Here is a 16084-nt window from a genome sequence, read left to right on the forward strand (position 1 = left end):
ATTTCTTGGGCTCACGCAATCCTCCTGCTCCCAAGTAGCTGGGACTACAGGCGCACGCCATCACATCCAGCTAATTTTTTAATTTTTGTAAAGATGGAGTCTCACTATGTTACCCAGGCCGATCTCAAACTCTTGGGCTCAAATGATCCCCCTGCCTGGGCCTCCCAAAGTGCTGGGATTATAGACATGAGCCACCGTACTCGACCCAGAAAAATGTTAAAGTGGCTTGCAGAGCAGAAAAGACTTCTTTCTGCTTCCACTCAGTCATCCAGACCCAGACTGCTTGCTTCTTGTTGCTCTGCCTTTCATGACTCCAGCCTCGTGGGCCAAGATGTCTCCTCAAAGTCCAAGCTGGCTGTCTTTGTTTGTCTATCTTTTTCTGCAGAGCAGAATCTGGGTCATGGACATCTTTATGTCTGGCTCTCAGGAAGATGAGACTGAGGAGGTGAGCACACCCAGTGTTCTAAGGCACGGGGATGCACGTCACTTCTCAGATTTTCTTGACAAGAATGTAACTACATGACCACACGTTGCTGTAAGGAAGGCTGGGAAATACAGTGTCTAGCTGGCGACCACGTGTTTATCAGTAACTTACTTACTCTGGAAGAGGGGAAATGAATTTTGCTAGACAATCAGCAGCCTCCACCACAGCCAAGCGACAGTAATAAGTGGCTCAGTTGAGATTAGAACTCAAGTCTCCTATGCCCCAGAGTACTTGGTGCAGGTGGGGAAGATATCAGAGGCCTGAGTCCTACATCAAGAGAATTGTTGGCTGGGCACAGTGGCTCATGCCTGTAATCCCAGCACTTTGGGAGGCAGAGGAAGGCAGATCACCTAAGGTCAGGAGGTCGAGACCAGCCTGGCCAACATGGTGAAACCCTGTCTTTACTAGAAATACAAAAATTAGCCAGAATGGTGGCACGTAGTCCCAGTTATTCGGGAGGCTGAGACTCAAGAATCGCTTGAACCCGGGAGGCAAAGGTTGCAGTAAGCCAAGATCGTACCACTGCACTCCAATCTGGGTGACAGAGCAAGACTCTGTCTCAAAGAAAAAAAAAAAGAACTGTTTGGATTTAGTAGACCTGGAAGTAGTCAGTCATCACTATGAATACTCATCTGTGGCAACTCACATCCCTTCTTTGAGTCTCAGTTTCCTTGTCTGTAAAATGAGGATAGTAAGGGGCCTTACCTGTGAGTTGCTGCTGTGAAAACACTGATCACAACTCATGACACATACTAGGTACTTACATAGTGGGAAGGATGGGGTAGAATTTGAACATGAGCACATGAAAGAAGGAAATTCCAAGGGAGGTGACAATGTGTGCAAATGCTGAGTGACATGAATGAATAAGGCTTTACTAGGAAAGGCAACAAGTCTAGAGTGGTTAGTGTGTAGGGTGGATGGTCAGTCAGGGAAGGGGTGTGGTTGGAGTAGGCAAGGGTCCAAAAGGGGTGACCCTTAGTGGCAGGCTGAGGATCTTGAACTTGATGCTGTTAGTAATGGGGAGTCATGGACAACATGAGCCAAGTGGAAATAGTTGGGTTTGTGTTTTGGAAAGGTCACTCTGGCTGTGGTGAGTAGAATGGATTTGAGAGGGACACGTGGGAGAAATGGAGAGCCCTGAGAAAGCATAAAATGCAATGTCTAGCATAAGTGAATATTCTTTTGCTGAATGAATGACTCTATCTTGATTACTTAGCATTAGGCACGTGGCTTTGAGTGACAGAAAAACAGTAGCTTAAATAAAAAGAACCAGGTAGGTGGTCCAGAATGGGTAGTTATCCATAGTGTCAGCATCCAGACTCCACAATCTTGTTGCTTTGTCATTTGTGGGTTAGACCTCATGATCCGAAAGAGCTGATGAGCTACCATATCAACATTCCAGCTAGAAAAAAGGAGAAAAGAGGAGATGCGCACTTTCTGGAAGTTATCCTCTGCTAACTACAAAAGAGGCTCAGAAATATAGTCTTTATTCTGGGTGGCCATGTGAGTAAGTAGAATTCAGAGGTTCTGCTACTGAGGAAGAAGATGGAAATGGATCCTGCAGTCACAATAATGATCCCCTGACGTGGAGGCTACAGGAAAGGAGGCGAAAGTGATTCCCAGGGGTGTGGCTTGGGGCACAGAGTGACTCTTCCATGAGGTGAGTCCTAGCAAGAAGAGCAGGCTGTAGGGAGCAGGACAGATCAGGATGGACACATTGGGCCATCTAAGGTGGACGTCTAGGAGGAAGAGGGCCAGATAAGTGGATCCGGAGCTCAGGAATTAGGTCCAGACTGACAGTAAGTTTGTTTGGGGGGATATTAGCACATCCATTGTTGCCTTAGGAATGATGATGCCTAGTGATAAAAGAAGGTGGCCAAGGACAGAACCTTGGATAGAAGCTGAGAAGGAGCAGCTGGGGGGGTGGGAGAGAAACAGCAGAAAGGTGTCCTGAAAGCCCAGGGAGATGTTTCGCAAAGGAGGGTGTGGTCAGGGGTTCCTAATGCTGCTGAAGAGTCAGGTAAAGTGAGGACTAAAAAGAGGCTGTTCAACTGGGCAATCAGGAAGTCAAAATGACTTTGCCAGAGCAATTCCAGGGGAGTGGAGAGGCAGGAGCCAGGATGCCAAGGTCAGTGGGAAATGGGAAAAGAGGAAGTCAGGTCAACAAAGGTAGATGAATTGTTTAAAGGATCTTTTTGGACCTCAGTGTTTCCATGGGTCCAGTGACCCACGTCTGGGGCTTCTTTGCTATGCTTTTTAGTGGACTTAAAAGCGTTGAAAAGGCCTCTACACTTGGGTTCGGCCTGGACGGCGCCTGCTTGAGATGGGATGCAACACCCATCTTTGCTCGGCAGGTGGCAGCACCACACCAAAGGGACACCACCTGGACCAACACATGACCAACACCAAATCCACATTGCACATCAATGTATTTTCAGGGAAATGAAGCTTAGATCCCCAAACACCAAAGCTTTGGGTGGTTGTTGCTGTTGTTGTTGTCTGTTGTTGTTGTCATTTTGGATGGAAGCCTTGAGTAGAGAAAACTGAATGAACTTTCTGTTCAAATCCTGGCTCTGTCGCTTACTGGCTGTGCAACCTTCAGCAAGCCCTCTCACACAGGCAAGCCTGCTTCCTGGTTGGCAAATCAGGGATGAGAACAAACCCAAAACCACCTCATGGTGTCACAGTGAGTCTGTAACAAGTGCACTTGCTTGTGTCGGATGTTCCTGTGGACAGACTCAGGGCTGGGGCGGGCAAGCGGGGATGGGCTCAGAAGCAGAGGGAGGGGACCAGACCCACACAGTCATGGGGAGGGGGTGCCTGTGGTCTTTACAAAGACTGCACACAACAGTGCTGTTGGAGTCAGGAAAGTTGGGTTCAGATTTTGCAGGTGAGGGAACCAAGGCTCCCATATGCCTCTCCCAGGGTCATTCCCCTCAAATAGGCAAAGCAGAGGCACCAAAACCAAACTTCAGAAGAATAATTTGATGTATAATATTCTTGAAAAAAAAAAAGACTCAGAATTGTAGCATGGGAAAAATCTGAATTTCATGAAACTTCTTTCCCATAGCAAGATGGGTGTTGCATCCCATCTCAATAACCACACAGCAGTGTGGTTTTGTGTTGTTTGCTGCACTTCACTCCACTAGTCCCTGTTTAATGCCCACATTCTGAGAGCACCCCTGTATCTGCTCCTTCCCCCTAAGATAACATGGGGGAGGTTAAGGATGTGAGGGGAGGAGAGGAGGAAGCCATCCAGCCATCTGGAGGTCGAGAGACTCGGGCTCAGCTCTGGGCTCTGCCTTGGCTTATTAGGCCTCAGTTTTCCCATCTGCAAAATGAGGCTATGGGACCAGTGGTCCCTTAGGAGCTTTGGCAGCTCTGACTTTTTACGAAGCCTTTTGGTTTCCCCTTGAGCTTCCCTGACCATCTCCCTGGAAGACACTCCCTGCAACACGGTCACTATTCCATTTCCATTTTATTTTCTTCACGGCACTTATCACCCCATGAAATTACTTGTTTTTTGTTTGTTTTCTGTCTAGACAGTAATCTACTGTCTACTCCATGTGAGCAGGGACTTTGTGAGTGAGCTGCTATGACCTTGGCACCTAAAATAGTGCTTGGCATGTACTAGAAATGAACAAACAATTGTCGAATAAGTGAATGAAGGGCAGAGAACACAGGCCCTTACTCTCTGAGACAAGTCCTGGAGTCCCCTTCTGTCAACTGCTCAGTTCTGCCACCCCTGTTTCTCTCTCTCTTTCAGACGTGCTGAACCTAACTAAAGCACCTTCAGGTGAGGTGTCCTGGCCTCAAAAGTCCAGCCTGTTTCTTGGCTCCAGACAACTCCAAGCCAAGGCCTTTACTGACGCCTTGTGGCCATGGGGACACATAACAGGGACTGGGAGTATTCTCAGTGGGACATGATCAGTCCCAGGTGACCCTGCTTCCCTCCCTTCCAGCCAGCATATATGAATCACCTGTGTGCCCAGCCTTGCTCTGGGGACAGTGATGACCCCAGCAGATGTGTATCTTTTCTTTTTTAGAGACAGGGTCTCACCCTGTCACCTAGGCTGGAGTACAGTGGCACGATCATAGCTCACTACAACCTTGAACTCCTGGTGTCAAGTGATTCACCCTCCTCTGCCTCCCAAAGTGTTGAGGTTTACAGGTGTGGGCCACCGTGAACTGGCTGCAGATGTGTTTCTTGCCCTCCAGAAGCTGAAGTCACACCAGGGGAAGGAGAGAGATCGTGGGGTCCAGGAGAGGATTTAGGGGAAGTCTGGCAGGGGTGAGTGGGAAGTAAGGGCAGACCCTATCCGAGTTCTGGGCAGGCAGGGCAGCTTAGGCCTCAGGCCTCAGATCCTCCTGCCAGGGTATCTGTTTGACAGCAGTCTTCCCACCTCTTCCAGGAAATCCTTCACGTCTCCCACTCATTTTAGAGCCTGTTTGGGGAAATAAGAAAGAGAAGAGGACGTGCCTGGTGCTCAGAGAAGCCATTTGGGACAAATACAAAGTTGTTGAAGGAATATTTTTAAAATCCTCTGTGATGCATAATCTAAATCTTCTACGATATTGCTTCCAGTAAAATCCACCTTACTAGCTGTCTTCACCAGGTCTTGCTGTGATAATGCCATGAAGAAAACAAACCCCCAATCTCAGTGGCCTACAAAATCAATGATTATTTCACACTCCTAAGTCTCCAAGTCAACTGCAGTTCAGCTGATGCTGGCTGGGCCAGGCTGGACTCTCGAATTCAGTCTAGGTCGGGTCTGCTCCACATGCCTGCCTCTGGACCCAGGATGAAGAAACAACGGCTATCCAAGGCTTTTGAGGTGGAAGAACTTGCCATGACTCTATGGCCTCCACTTGAAAAAAGCATACGGTCCTTCCTACCTATGTTCGCTTGGCCAAAATAAATCCCATGACCAAGCCCAAAATCAGGGGGTTGGTAGAGTGGATGTTATGGGGCTCCACCCAGATCCACCCTCTGCTGGCTCACAACTGTGTTTCGCATTTGGAATTGCCCTTGGCCACAGGGAACTGCCTCACCCAAAGTCATGGCCATGATTGGCTGATGATTGGCTGACGGTTTCCTTTGAAGGAAAACAAAGGCCTGCCTTCTTCCTTCAGTTTAGCACAACTCTTGAGGGACAGATGAGCTCCAGGGCTCCTGAGGATCAGCAACTACCTCAGTTGCCATCGCATAGTAGATCATCCTTTCCTCCCGCCTTCCTTATAGATGAATCTCCTGAGCACACTCCCCTAAAAGCCTGCGTACTACTCTCTGTCTCGGAATTGGTTTCCAGGAAACCTACTGTAAGACAGATAGGCAAGTACACACCATGCAAGGGTAACCATGGCAATGGCAAGGAAGGCAGGAAGGTAGACTTTCAGACAAAGAATACAATCGACTACAATAGTTACTAAAGGATGCATCACGGAGACAGATCTCTTTTGCCTGCAGCAAAATGCTAGGCACATGCTCAATGTGTATGTAAGGGGAGAATTGAGGCCATCTCTGGGAGGTCCCCATTTTTGATTGCACTGATTATATTGTATATATTAGGATTCCAAATAGGTTATGCTGTAGCAAAGGTTCCTGGGCCTTCAAAAAAGGGTTTTCAAATCACTTGGTTCCATGATGTCTACACCTCTGTTCAGCTCTGCCAGTTGGGATGGGGCTGAGTAATTCTCAGATCCTGTGCATTTACAGCAGAAAATGGGTCCTGTCGGTGGGTGAAACCCCCACTGCAGGTGTCATTGGCTGAATTGCATCCCTCTAAAGTTTATATACTGAAGCCCTAACCCTCAGTACCTCAAAATGTGACTGCATTTGGAGACAGGGCCTTTCAAGAGGTGATCGAGTCAAAATGGGTTTGTTAGGGTGAGCTCTAATCCAATATTACTTGTATCCTTATAAGAAGAGGCGATAGATACATCGACAAGCAAAAATCAACCCCATTAAAAAGCAAGCAAAGGATAGGAACAGACACTTCTCAAAAGAAGATATACAAGTGGCCAGAAAACATAAAAAATGCTCAGCATCAATCATCACTAATGATCAGAGAAATGCAAATGTAAACTACAATGAGGTACCATCTCACACTAGTCAGAATGGCTATTATTAAAAAGTCAAAACATAACAGATGTTGGCGGGGCTACAGAGGAAAGGGAATGCTTATACATTCTGGGTGAGAATGTAAATTAGTTAAGCAATTTAGAGAGTTCTCAGAGAACTAAATATAGAACTACCATTCCACTCAGCAATCTCATTACTAGGTATATACCCAAAGGAAAACAAATCATTCTACCAAAAAAAACACATGCACCTGTATGTTCATTCAGCACTCTTCGCAATAGCAAAGACATGAAATCAACCTAGGTGCCCATCAATGGTGGACTGGATAAAGAAAATGTGGTGCGTGTATCATGGAATACTATGCAGCCATAAAAAGAATGAAATCATATCCTTTGCAGCAACTGGAGCAGCTGGAGGTCATTATCCTAAGCAAACTAATGCAGAAACAGAAAGCCAAATACCGCATGTTCTCACTTATAAATGGGAACCAAACATCAGTTACACATGGACATACAGATGGCAACAATTGACACTGCAGACCACAAGAAGGGAGAGGGAGGGAGGGGATCAAGGGTTGAAAAACTACCTGTTGGGTACTGTGCTCACTACCTGGGTGACAGTTTCCGTCGTATCCCAAACCTCAGCATCATGCACATCATACAATATACCTTAGTAACAAATCAGCACATATATCCCCAAATCTAAAATAAAACTTGAAAAAAGAAAAGAAAAAGAAAATTAGGAACACAAAGAAGAAGAAGAGGAAGAGGAGGAGGAGGAGGAAGAGGAAGAGGAGATTATTAGGACATGGAGAGAGACCTCAGACCTGTGTACATAGAGAACAAGAGATAATCATGCAAAGATACCAGAAGGCAGCCTCTACAATCAAAGGAGAGAGGCCTCAGAATGAAACCAACCCTGCTGATAACTTGGTCTTGAATTTCCAGCCTCCAGAACTTTGACTCTGTGATCATGCATTTCTGTTGTTTAGACGTCCCAGTCCATGATATTTGCTATGCCAGCCCGCACAGACCAACATACCATGGTAGCAGCTATCACGGTCCTGCTATACACAGAGGTGAGTGGTAGGGAAAGATGTGCCCCTCAACTTCTCAGAGAGAAAAATGAAACTGTTTTAACAATTGGACTTGTCAAAAATACTTGAAATATGGCCCGGGGCAATGGCCACTGCACTCTGCACTCTCAAAAAAACAAAAGTACATGAAATAAATTATCTAAATAGAGAAATAACTGCATGGGATTTCTTAGATCTGTAAGAGTGTAAACATCGCAACATACTCAGAGCTGAGGCCCTCGGTGGGCTTCTGAGAAGTGAGCTTCTGAGCCTGGGCCTCCAGAGGCCTAATAGCTTCTGCTTTTGCCCTCTTGGCGTATGAAGAAGCCCAGTCTAATCTACTGGAGGATGAGAAGCTCCATAGAACAGAGACAAGCCTACTTGCCTGCAGACCAACTCACACCAGATTGCAGACACATGGGGAAGGCCCTCATGGGCCATCTAGCCCCTGTCAATGCCAGATGATTGCAAGCACATTAGTGACCCCAGGTGAGACCAGCAGAGCTGTTCAGCTGAATTCACCCCCAAATTGCTGACCTGCAGAATCAAGAGTAAATAAAATAAAATAGTTGTTATTTTAAGCCATTAAGGTTTTTTGTTGGTGGTTGTTTGTTTGTTTGTTTTGGAGACAGAATCTTGCTCTGTTGCCCAGGCTGGAATGCAGTGGCATGATCTTGGCTCACTGCAACCTCCACCTCACGGGATCAAGCAGTTCTCTGCCTCAGCCTCCTGAGTGGCTGGAACTACAGGCGCACACCACCACGCCCAGCTAATTTTTGTATTTTTTAGGAGATGGGATTTCATCATGTTGGCCAGGCTGGTCTTAAACTCCTGGCCTCAAGCGATCCGCCCACCTCGGCCTCCCAAAGTGCTGGGATTACAGGCATGAGCTACCACATCTGGCCTAAACCATTAAGTTTTAAAATAAGTTGTTACAAAGCAATAGATAAATGACACACCAAGCTAAAATTGTATCTGCTGTCAAGGCCGTATTTGATGACAGTTTGGGGACTCCCAGAGCCACCTGCAAACTCTCCTTGCTGAGCCAGGCAAATTTAGAAGATAAACAGTAGCTGTGCATTGGTTCATTGTGCATCTGTCTCCCCCAGGGGCTGGATGACCTCAGGGCTGTAACTTGTTCTCCCGTGTCTGTTCATCCTGTATATTGTGCTGAGCCAGGGTCTGGCATACAGCAGGTGCTCAATAGATGTTTAATTCAATTAGTGAAATGTCATGGGACTTGTTTGGGTTACCAGTACCCCCTGTTCAGATGACTACAGCAGTCTCCTACCCGCTCTCCCCACACCCACACTTGCTCCCTCAAATATATCTTCCATCCCAGGAAAAAAAATTCTAAAATGTGACTCTTCCCCAGTGTGCTGCCTGAGAAAAATATTTTGTCTCCCCACTGCTGTCATGGTTAAGCCCTATCTCTTTCGAATGATTCATGAAATCCTGCAAACTTTGACCCCTAATTCTAAAGTCCCATCTTGCACCCCTCTCTCCCTTGCTGTCTGGGCCCAGCCACGGGATTTCTTTCTGTTCCTTTCATCCACTACACTCCCTGGTGCCTCTGGACTCTTTCACATGCTGTGCCTTTTCCTGGAACATTACCACCACTGCCATCACCCCAGTTCCCAGGTCTGGCTCCATCCTACCCGTCCTTCAGTACATTTGGTTGTCCATTTTGTCTGATTGAGAGATGACAAGAAGTATGGATCTACACTGATTTATGGGCAGTGGCTAATGGTTTGGCTGGATGGTCAGGGGCTCAGAAAGCACAGAACTGGAGGACTGGCCGTAAGAAAAACTGGGAGAGACTAGTAGATGGACTTTCAGAAATGACACAGAATATGAAGATATTTGTATTCCAAGTAAAATCTCACCCAAAGTCATCCATGGCAGAGGCAGCTCTTGATAATTAGATGGACAAGATGGCACATTGGATGGATGTCAGCCAGCCTCTCTCCCCAGTCTCTCCAGCCCGTTATCCGTATGTTCATGTACGATGTGGTGATGGTGGCCAGAATGGAGACTATTTATGGGTTCAACAACATGAACTGAACTCGTCAAGGCTGATCTTACTAATGCCACTGTATGTCCAACCTACCACCAGCCAAGACAAATGCTAAATACTTAATATGTCATCCCTCTGCAGGGGTCCACCTAGCCACTTGGTGCTTGATCCCACTGGACCCTTTCCATCATGAAGCAGGCATAGTTTATCCTTTTTGACATAGCCAGGATATAAGGTTCCAGGAACCCAAGGGAGCTGGTGAAAGTGGCTTCTCTCACTATGACACCAAATAACCCGCCATATTAGTTTCCTGTAGTTACCATAACAAATTACTGCAAACCTGGTTGCTTAAAACAACAGAAATTTATTCTCTCACAGTTCTGGAGGCCAGAAGTTCAACCTCAGTTTCACTGAGCCCAAATCAAGGTGTGTGCAGGGCTGTGCTCCCTTCAGAGCTCCAGGCAAGAATCCATTCCTAGATTCTTCCAGTTTCTTGTGGCTGCTGGTATTCCTTGGCTTGCAGCAGCATCAGCCCAGTCCCTGCTTTCATCTTCATATCACCTTCTCCTCTTTTGTGTGATTTGATCTCCCTCTGCCTCTCTCTTAAAAATACATTTGTCACTGGATTTAGGCCCACCTAATAATCTCCCCATATCATGATCCTTAATTTAATCACATCTGCAAAGGCCCCTTTTCCTTATAATGTAACATTTGCAGGTCCCAGAGATTAGAACTTGCTATATTTGGATGGCTATTATTTTGCCTACTCCACCCACTCACAAAACTTCTGCCTCTGGTCCCTGTACCATTGAGCTCTGCTAGTTTGAAGGTCTTAGTTTTCAAGGGAAGGGAGGCAACACAGTTTTCATTACTTTGGACGTTTAAACTGGGCCATTGTGGGCTCCTCATGCCACCAAGCCAGCAGGCATATAAAGAGTTAATACACTGGCTGCATGACTGATCTTCATTACTTGGGGGGAAATTGGTTGCTGCCACACAACAAGGCAAGGAGGACTAAGTCTGGAACCCAAGGGATTCTCTAAGGCCTTTCTATAATAAGTACTTCCGTGTGTGATAGCAAAAGTCAATGAAAAGCCGTGGCACCCACCCATGCAGGACCACTGAGGATTCAGACCCTTCAGGAATGATTATTTGGGTCACTCCACCATATAAAGATCCTTGGCCAGGCACGGTGGCTCACGCCTGTAATCCTAGCACTTTTGGAGGCCGAGGCAGGTGGATCACGAGGTCAAGAGATCGAGACCATCCTGGCCAACATGGTGAAACCCCATCTCTAGTAAAAATACAAAAATTAGCTGGGTGTGGTGGCATGCGCCTGTAGTCCCAGCTGCTTGGGAGGCTGAGGCAGGAAAATCGCTTGAACCCAGGAGGTGGAAGCTGCAGTGAGCCAAGATCATGCCACCACACTCCAGCCTGGCAACAGGGCGAGACTGCCTAAAAAAAAAAAGAAAGAAAAAAAAATCCCTAAAAGGCTGAGGTGTTGGCTGAGGGCAGAGGAAACACGGAAGGGCAGTGGAAGAAGGAAATTATTCACACCCACCATGGCACTGTGACCAGAGATACCAGAAAGAGGTCGATTGGAGCTATGCATATTTCCTTCCTTGCTTGGGATGTGTGTGCATGTGTGTGTGTGCACTGTACATATTATTTTTTTCCTCCCTCCTCTTTTCTCCCATATTTTATACAAACATTGTATGTCTAGATCAACTTTAGTGTTTAGTTGTAGGTGGAATTGTGCCTGAGTAAGAGGAATACTTAACCCAAATATGGATTCAGTGACTAAACCCTGGAGATGGATGCATCTGTTGGACCGTGGGACATTGTGTTTTTCCCATTTGGGGGAGGGGACTAGAGTGTCTTCACTTGTATAAAGGACAGTTTCATCTTACTAGGTGGAAGTTACTGTCATTATATGGCGGTTCAAGTATGTGTGGATTGATGCTTGTGGAAACTGTGTGTCCAAGGGGGTGGCCCGTGCCCATGTTATTGTCTTTCAGTTCCAAGTGCAACCTTCTAACTCTGTGATACTGGGGCTGGGACTCTGCAAACCACATCACTCCTTTGTTCCCTAGCTTTGACAATAAGGGGCACTAGGGGAAGATTGGAAGGCAGGAAAAGTGGAGACTTCTCTCTTCCTTTGCTTCCTATCCTTATCAGCGACAGCCAGGTTGCAACAGTTGATCCCAGACTTCGGCTTTTCTCCCGTACTCCCAGACAAGTCTCATTGTATCCCCTGAGAGGTACTAGCACCAGCCAGGGAGTACCTCTTTTTCAGATCTCTGAGCCCCAACACTACCAGGCTCCCTCTCCGCAAGCTTGTGGGTTCTGATAACCCCAACCTGTTTCCTATACTCCTGCAGCTCTAGGAGTGGTAACTGCTTTCTGCAGTTATTTTCTCTAGCTATCTCAGAATCACCTAGAGAAAATTCTCTTTTGTTCTTTCAGCCCTCCTGCATCAGTGCAACCTATCACCTATAATAAATTCTTTTGCTGAAAAACTTAGTGTTGTTTCTGCCTTCCTGACTTGATCTTGACTGATGCAAACTATTAGGAAAGTGGGGCCCACTTTTTACTGGGCACCGTGAGAGGTCAGCCTGCCTGAAAGGAAGGCTTACAGGAAACAGAGTCCCGACATGTTTAAGCACCTAGATCTCACTGTGCATGAAACCAAATCTATCCCCTGGACTTCTTAGTTATCTGTGCCAATAAGTTTCTTTGTGTTTGTTTAAACCATATGGGGTTGGGTTTTTGTTGTATACAACAAAGAGTCCTGACTAATCCAAATCTCCTTGTCCCCATCCCCAAACCAGGAGCCTCACCTCACAGCCGCTGAACAAAACCAAGAACAATCACCTCCTATTGAAAACTTTAATGAAACCAATAAGTTAATAAGTTAACAAAGTGAGGTACTTGCATATCTGAGAACCGAGTTGATGGAGGAACCTCGATCATGGAAGGAAGGAGGGCTTCTTCCCATGTCTCCTTGGTCACAGGGTAATCCCATTCTCCTGGCCTTCTCCACAGCTGTCTCTGAATGGGTGGAGGGGTGGCTTTCTGGGGACAGTGCAGTGCAGGTGGGGTGAGCCAGGAGAGGCTCCATCCAGGGTATGATGGTCACGTGCAGAGGGCAGGTTGGGGCAGAGGCTGGGCACCATGGACTGAGCAAGATCCAGTCCAAACCCTGGCGCTGGCGCATGCAGGTCCCCAGCATGAGATGCAGGCAGCGTGGCCTCGGCCCCTTGTTCCCACAGAGGCTTGCCATTGGTCCACTACCCCTCACCTTCCTGCCACCTGCATTGGCTTTGCAGAAGAGGAGCAAAGGGGTGGGGATAAGAAAGTGTTCCTGGGGTGAAGGGGGGCTTATGCCCGGATGTGGGGCTGCCAATTGAAGAGAAGTGGGGTAGGGAGGGAGGGGAGACAGTGCATGTGAAGCCGGATGCATGGTTGGTATAGCTATTAGATGCATTCTTATTCTCTCTGGGAGTGAGAGTGACTAGGAAGGCACAGGCCTGGCTAGAAGCGGGCCTGGGGTCTCTCCAGTGGTGTCAGGCCTGGGCTCGAGTTGTGCTGTGGAGACAGGGAGGTGGGCCCTTGGGGACAGGCAGAGGCAGTGGGTTAGGGCTCCTGGACCAGAGAGATCTTCTCGAAGAAGGAGAGCAGGTAAAGGTCTGGGTGGGGCCTGGAGAGCTCTCGGGTTACTTCAAAGCTCCTTCCCCTGCTCAGATGGAGTTGGGGGGTCTTCCTCTTAGTGGACATCACCCTGCAAGGCCAGTCTGCTGGCATCTGCTGCAGAGGCCCAGGAGCGGCTGAGTGGCTCTGCGCTCATGTCTCCAAGTGTGTCACGTCACTGCATGTTTGAGAGTGAGAGGCTTTCTCCCTGTCTGGAGAAACTAAAAGGCTATGTTTGTGTGATCATCCACGAAGCACTCTCTGGGAGTTTTGGGGAGGATACAGAAACTTGTGTTGACTATGAGTGGTGTCTGGAGGGCCAAGGAGGGGAGTGGCCACCCAGCAGGAGGAGGGAGCCCCCTGGGAGCTGACACTTGCAAATGGGAAGAAAGGCCCAGGCACTGCCCTTAGGAGAGGGCAGGGGAGAACAGGCCCCATGCTAGGAGGGGAAGGAGTGATAAGCCAAAGAATAGGGACAGGGTGGTAGCCAAGCAGCCTGAGACCAGCTACTGCTGGGGGCCCAGCTCCCAACGAGGGAGGGGCAGAGAGACCCCATGGGGGTCCCCAAAGTTGCATATTTAACATGGTTTGCATATATGGTGCCCACCTGCCTTGTGGCAGGGTCCTGTGCTTTGTGGGTACCTGTGGGGGCACCTTGGCCCACCCCCAAGTGGGGCGGGGACTTGGCCGGAGGGCTTCCCTGCTGTGTCCAAAGGGTGGGCCAGAGACCTCACCTTGCATAGCTGGAAGCTGGGTCAGGGCCCAGGGCCCCAGCGCCCGCTCCCACTCCCGGGGCTGTGCCCCTGCCAGGCGGGCCACATCGGGCCTTGATGGAGTGGGCAGGGCACTGGGGGGCCCAGAGGCCTCGGGACAGCCGCTGCTGCCGCCCTCTGGGCGACCTGGCATCTCACGCTCCTGAGGTGGGGAAGGGGCGCTGGCACCCACAGCAGGTACCACGCCCACCCAGGCAGCTCAATACTGCGTGTGGCCTTTCTCCCCGAGAGGGAGTGAGTTCAAGTACGAGAGGAGTCCGGAAGCCTCAGAGGGCGGTCGGAGCGCCAGGCCGCGGGGCTGGCCGTGTGCTGCTCTGCCCCTGAGAAGTCCCTTAGTCCATGTTGGTGCTGACCGAGCGGGAGATGCTGAGCGTCTGTGCGGAGACGGAGATGTCCTCGTGGTCCACAGGGCTGTGGTAGTCGGAGGTGATGTCGGGGTCGAACAGCGGCACTTGCACGGTGCCCAGGCTGGCCGAGGTGCCAGAGCGCAGGCAGCGCGAATAGAAGCCCAACAGCAGATCCAGCTTGTGCTCGATGGACTGCACCTGAGGATGGGGCGCAGCTGGGAAGCGGCGCCTGGGACTCGAGGGGACGCGGCCGGGGGCGGGGCTTGGGTCTCCGCGCAGAGCCTAGCTGGCGGAGTGGGCGGGGCTTATCTGGGAAGCACTAATCCCGCTTGGAAAGGTGGAGCTTGGCTAGAGAGAGGAACGAAGCTGGGCACTGGCGCATAACCTGGGGAGTAGTTAGGTGTGATCGATGGGGATAGTCCGCGAGCTACAGCGACAACTGAGAGGCGGGGTCAAATAGAGTAGGAGGATCTGAGGTAGGCTTATCTGAAGCTTATGGGCGGGCTTATGCAACCTGGGGGGCGGGGCTTAGCAGGAGAGGGCGGGTTTATGGGCATGTCTGGCGGCGGCGACTGGGGCTTCGGCCGGGGAGGGGCTCTCAGGCCTTCTCCTGGACGCTTGGGCTGCGGCTGTGGGAAACACACCCTCCCCGTGTCCAGTCACCGCGGCCCCCAGAGCTTCTTGGTATGGCCAGCTCCGCCACCCCATCCTACACTCACCTGCTTCTCCACCTTGACGACGCGTCCCATCATGCTGATTTCATCCACCATCTCCGCGTCGGTGGGCCCCTTGTCGCCCTTCTCCCGGGCCTTCCGGTCCCCGGGCCCCCGACCCACAATTTGGTCCACCCTATGGGTAAGGGAACCATCAGAGGGCCCGGACACACGCCGCCCCTCCCTTCCACAAGAATTCTAGGTTGCCTGATGAAGGAGAAGGCACGACGGCGTGGGGGGGAAGGGGGGAACAGGCAGTCTGAGGGAGGGGCCATTGCCCTGCCAGATGGAGGCTGAGTTGGGGGTGGAGGGACTAGTCCCTGCTCTGGGGGTTCCCCATTGGTCAAGCAAAGGCACCACACACAAACCTGACAAGTAAAACAACCGCCTGGTGAAAGGAATGGAAATGGTGGACTGGGAGGCCCAGTGCAGTGGCGCATGCCTGTAATCCCAGCATTTGGGGAGGATAGGGAGGGAGGTATCACTTGAGTCCAGGAATTCGAGACAGACTTGGCAACATAGCAAGCCCTCCTCTCTACAAAAATAATTGTTTTTTAATTAGCTGGTCATGGTAGCTCATGCCTGTGGTCCCAGCTACTCAGGAGGCTGAGGCTGGAAGATGACTTGAGCCGGGGAGGTCGAGGCTGCAGTGTGCTGTGATTGCACCACTGCACTCCAGCCTGGAAGACAGAGCGAGACACTATCTCAAAAAAAAAAAAAAAAAAAAAAAAAAAAAAAAAAAAAAGATGGACTGGGGGAAAGGGGAAAGAGAATGGGAGGAGTGGCCACATGTGGGAACGTGAGTTTTAAAGTGGGTGGACAAGGCTAGAACTGATCTCACCTTATTTTTCTGCTCTCCTTTGCAGCAAAATTCTTGAAAGTGTTATCTCTATCCTTTACCTC

General features: G+C 49.4%; 1 protein-coding gene across 1 annotated transcript in view; it reads right to left on the bottom strand.

Moving 5' to 3' along the window:
• Nucleotides 1-12533: 12533 nt before the first annotated feature.
• KCNQ4 (potassium channel, voltage gated KQT-like subfamily Q, member 4) overlaps nt 12534-16084 on the bottom strand; it is a 56804-nt gene continuing 53253 nt past the window's right edge. The window contains exons 13-14 of the mRNA XM_011955192.1: nt 15188-15317; nt 12534-14666 (exon numbers count right to left, since the gene is read on the bottom strand). Of these exons, the coding sequence (XP_011810582.1) occupies nt 14454-14666; nt 15188-15317 (343 nt within the window). The 3' untranslated portion in view covers nt 12534-14453. The remainder of the gene's footprint in view (nt 14667-15187; nt 15318-16084) is intronic.

Source organism: Colobus angolensis, unplaced genomic scaffold, assembly GCF_000951035.1.
Source record: "Colobus angolensis palliatus isolate OR3802 unplaced genomic scaffold, Cang.pa_1.0 Scaffold399, whole genome shotgun sequence".
Taxonomy (NCBI): Eukaryota; Metazoa; Chordata; class Mammalia; order Primates; family Cercopithecidae; genus Colobus; species Colobus angolensis.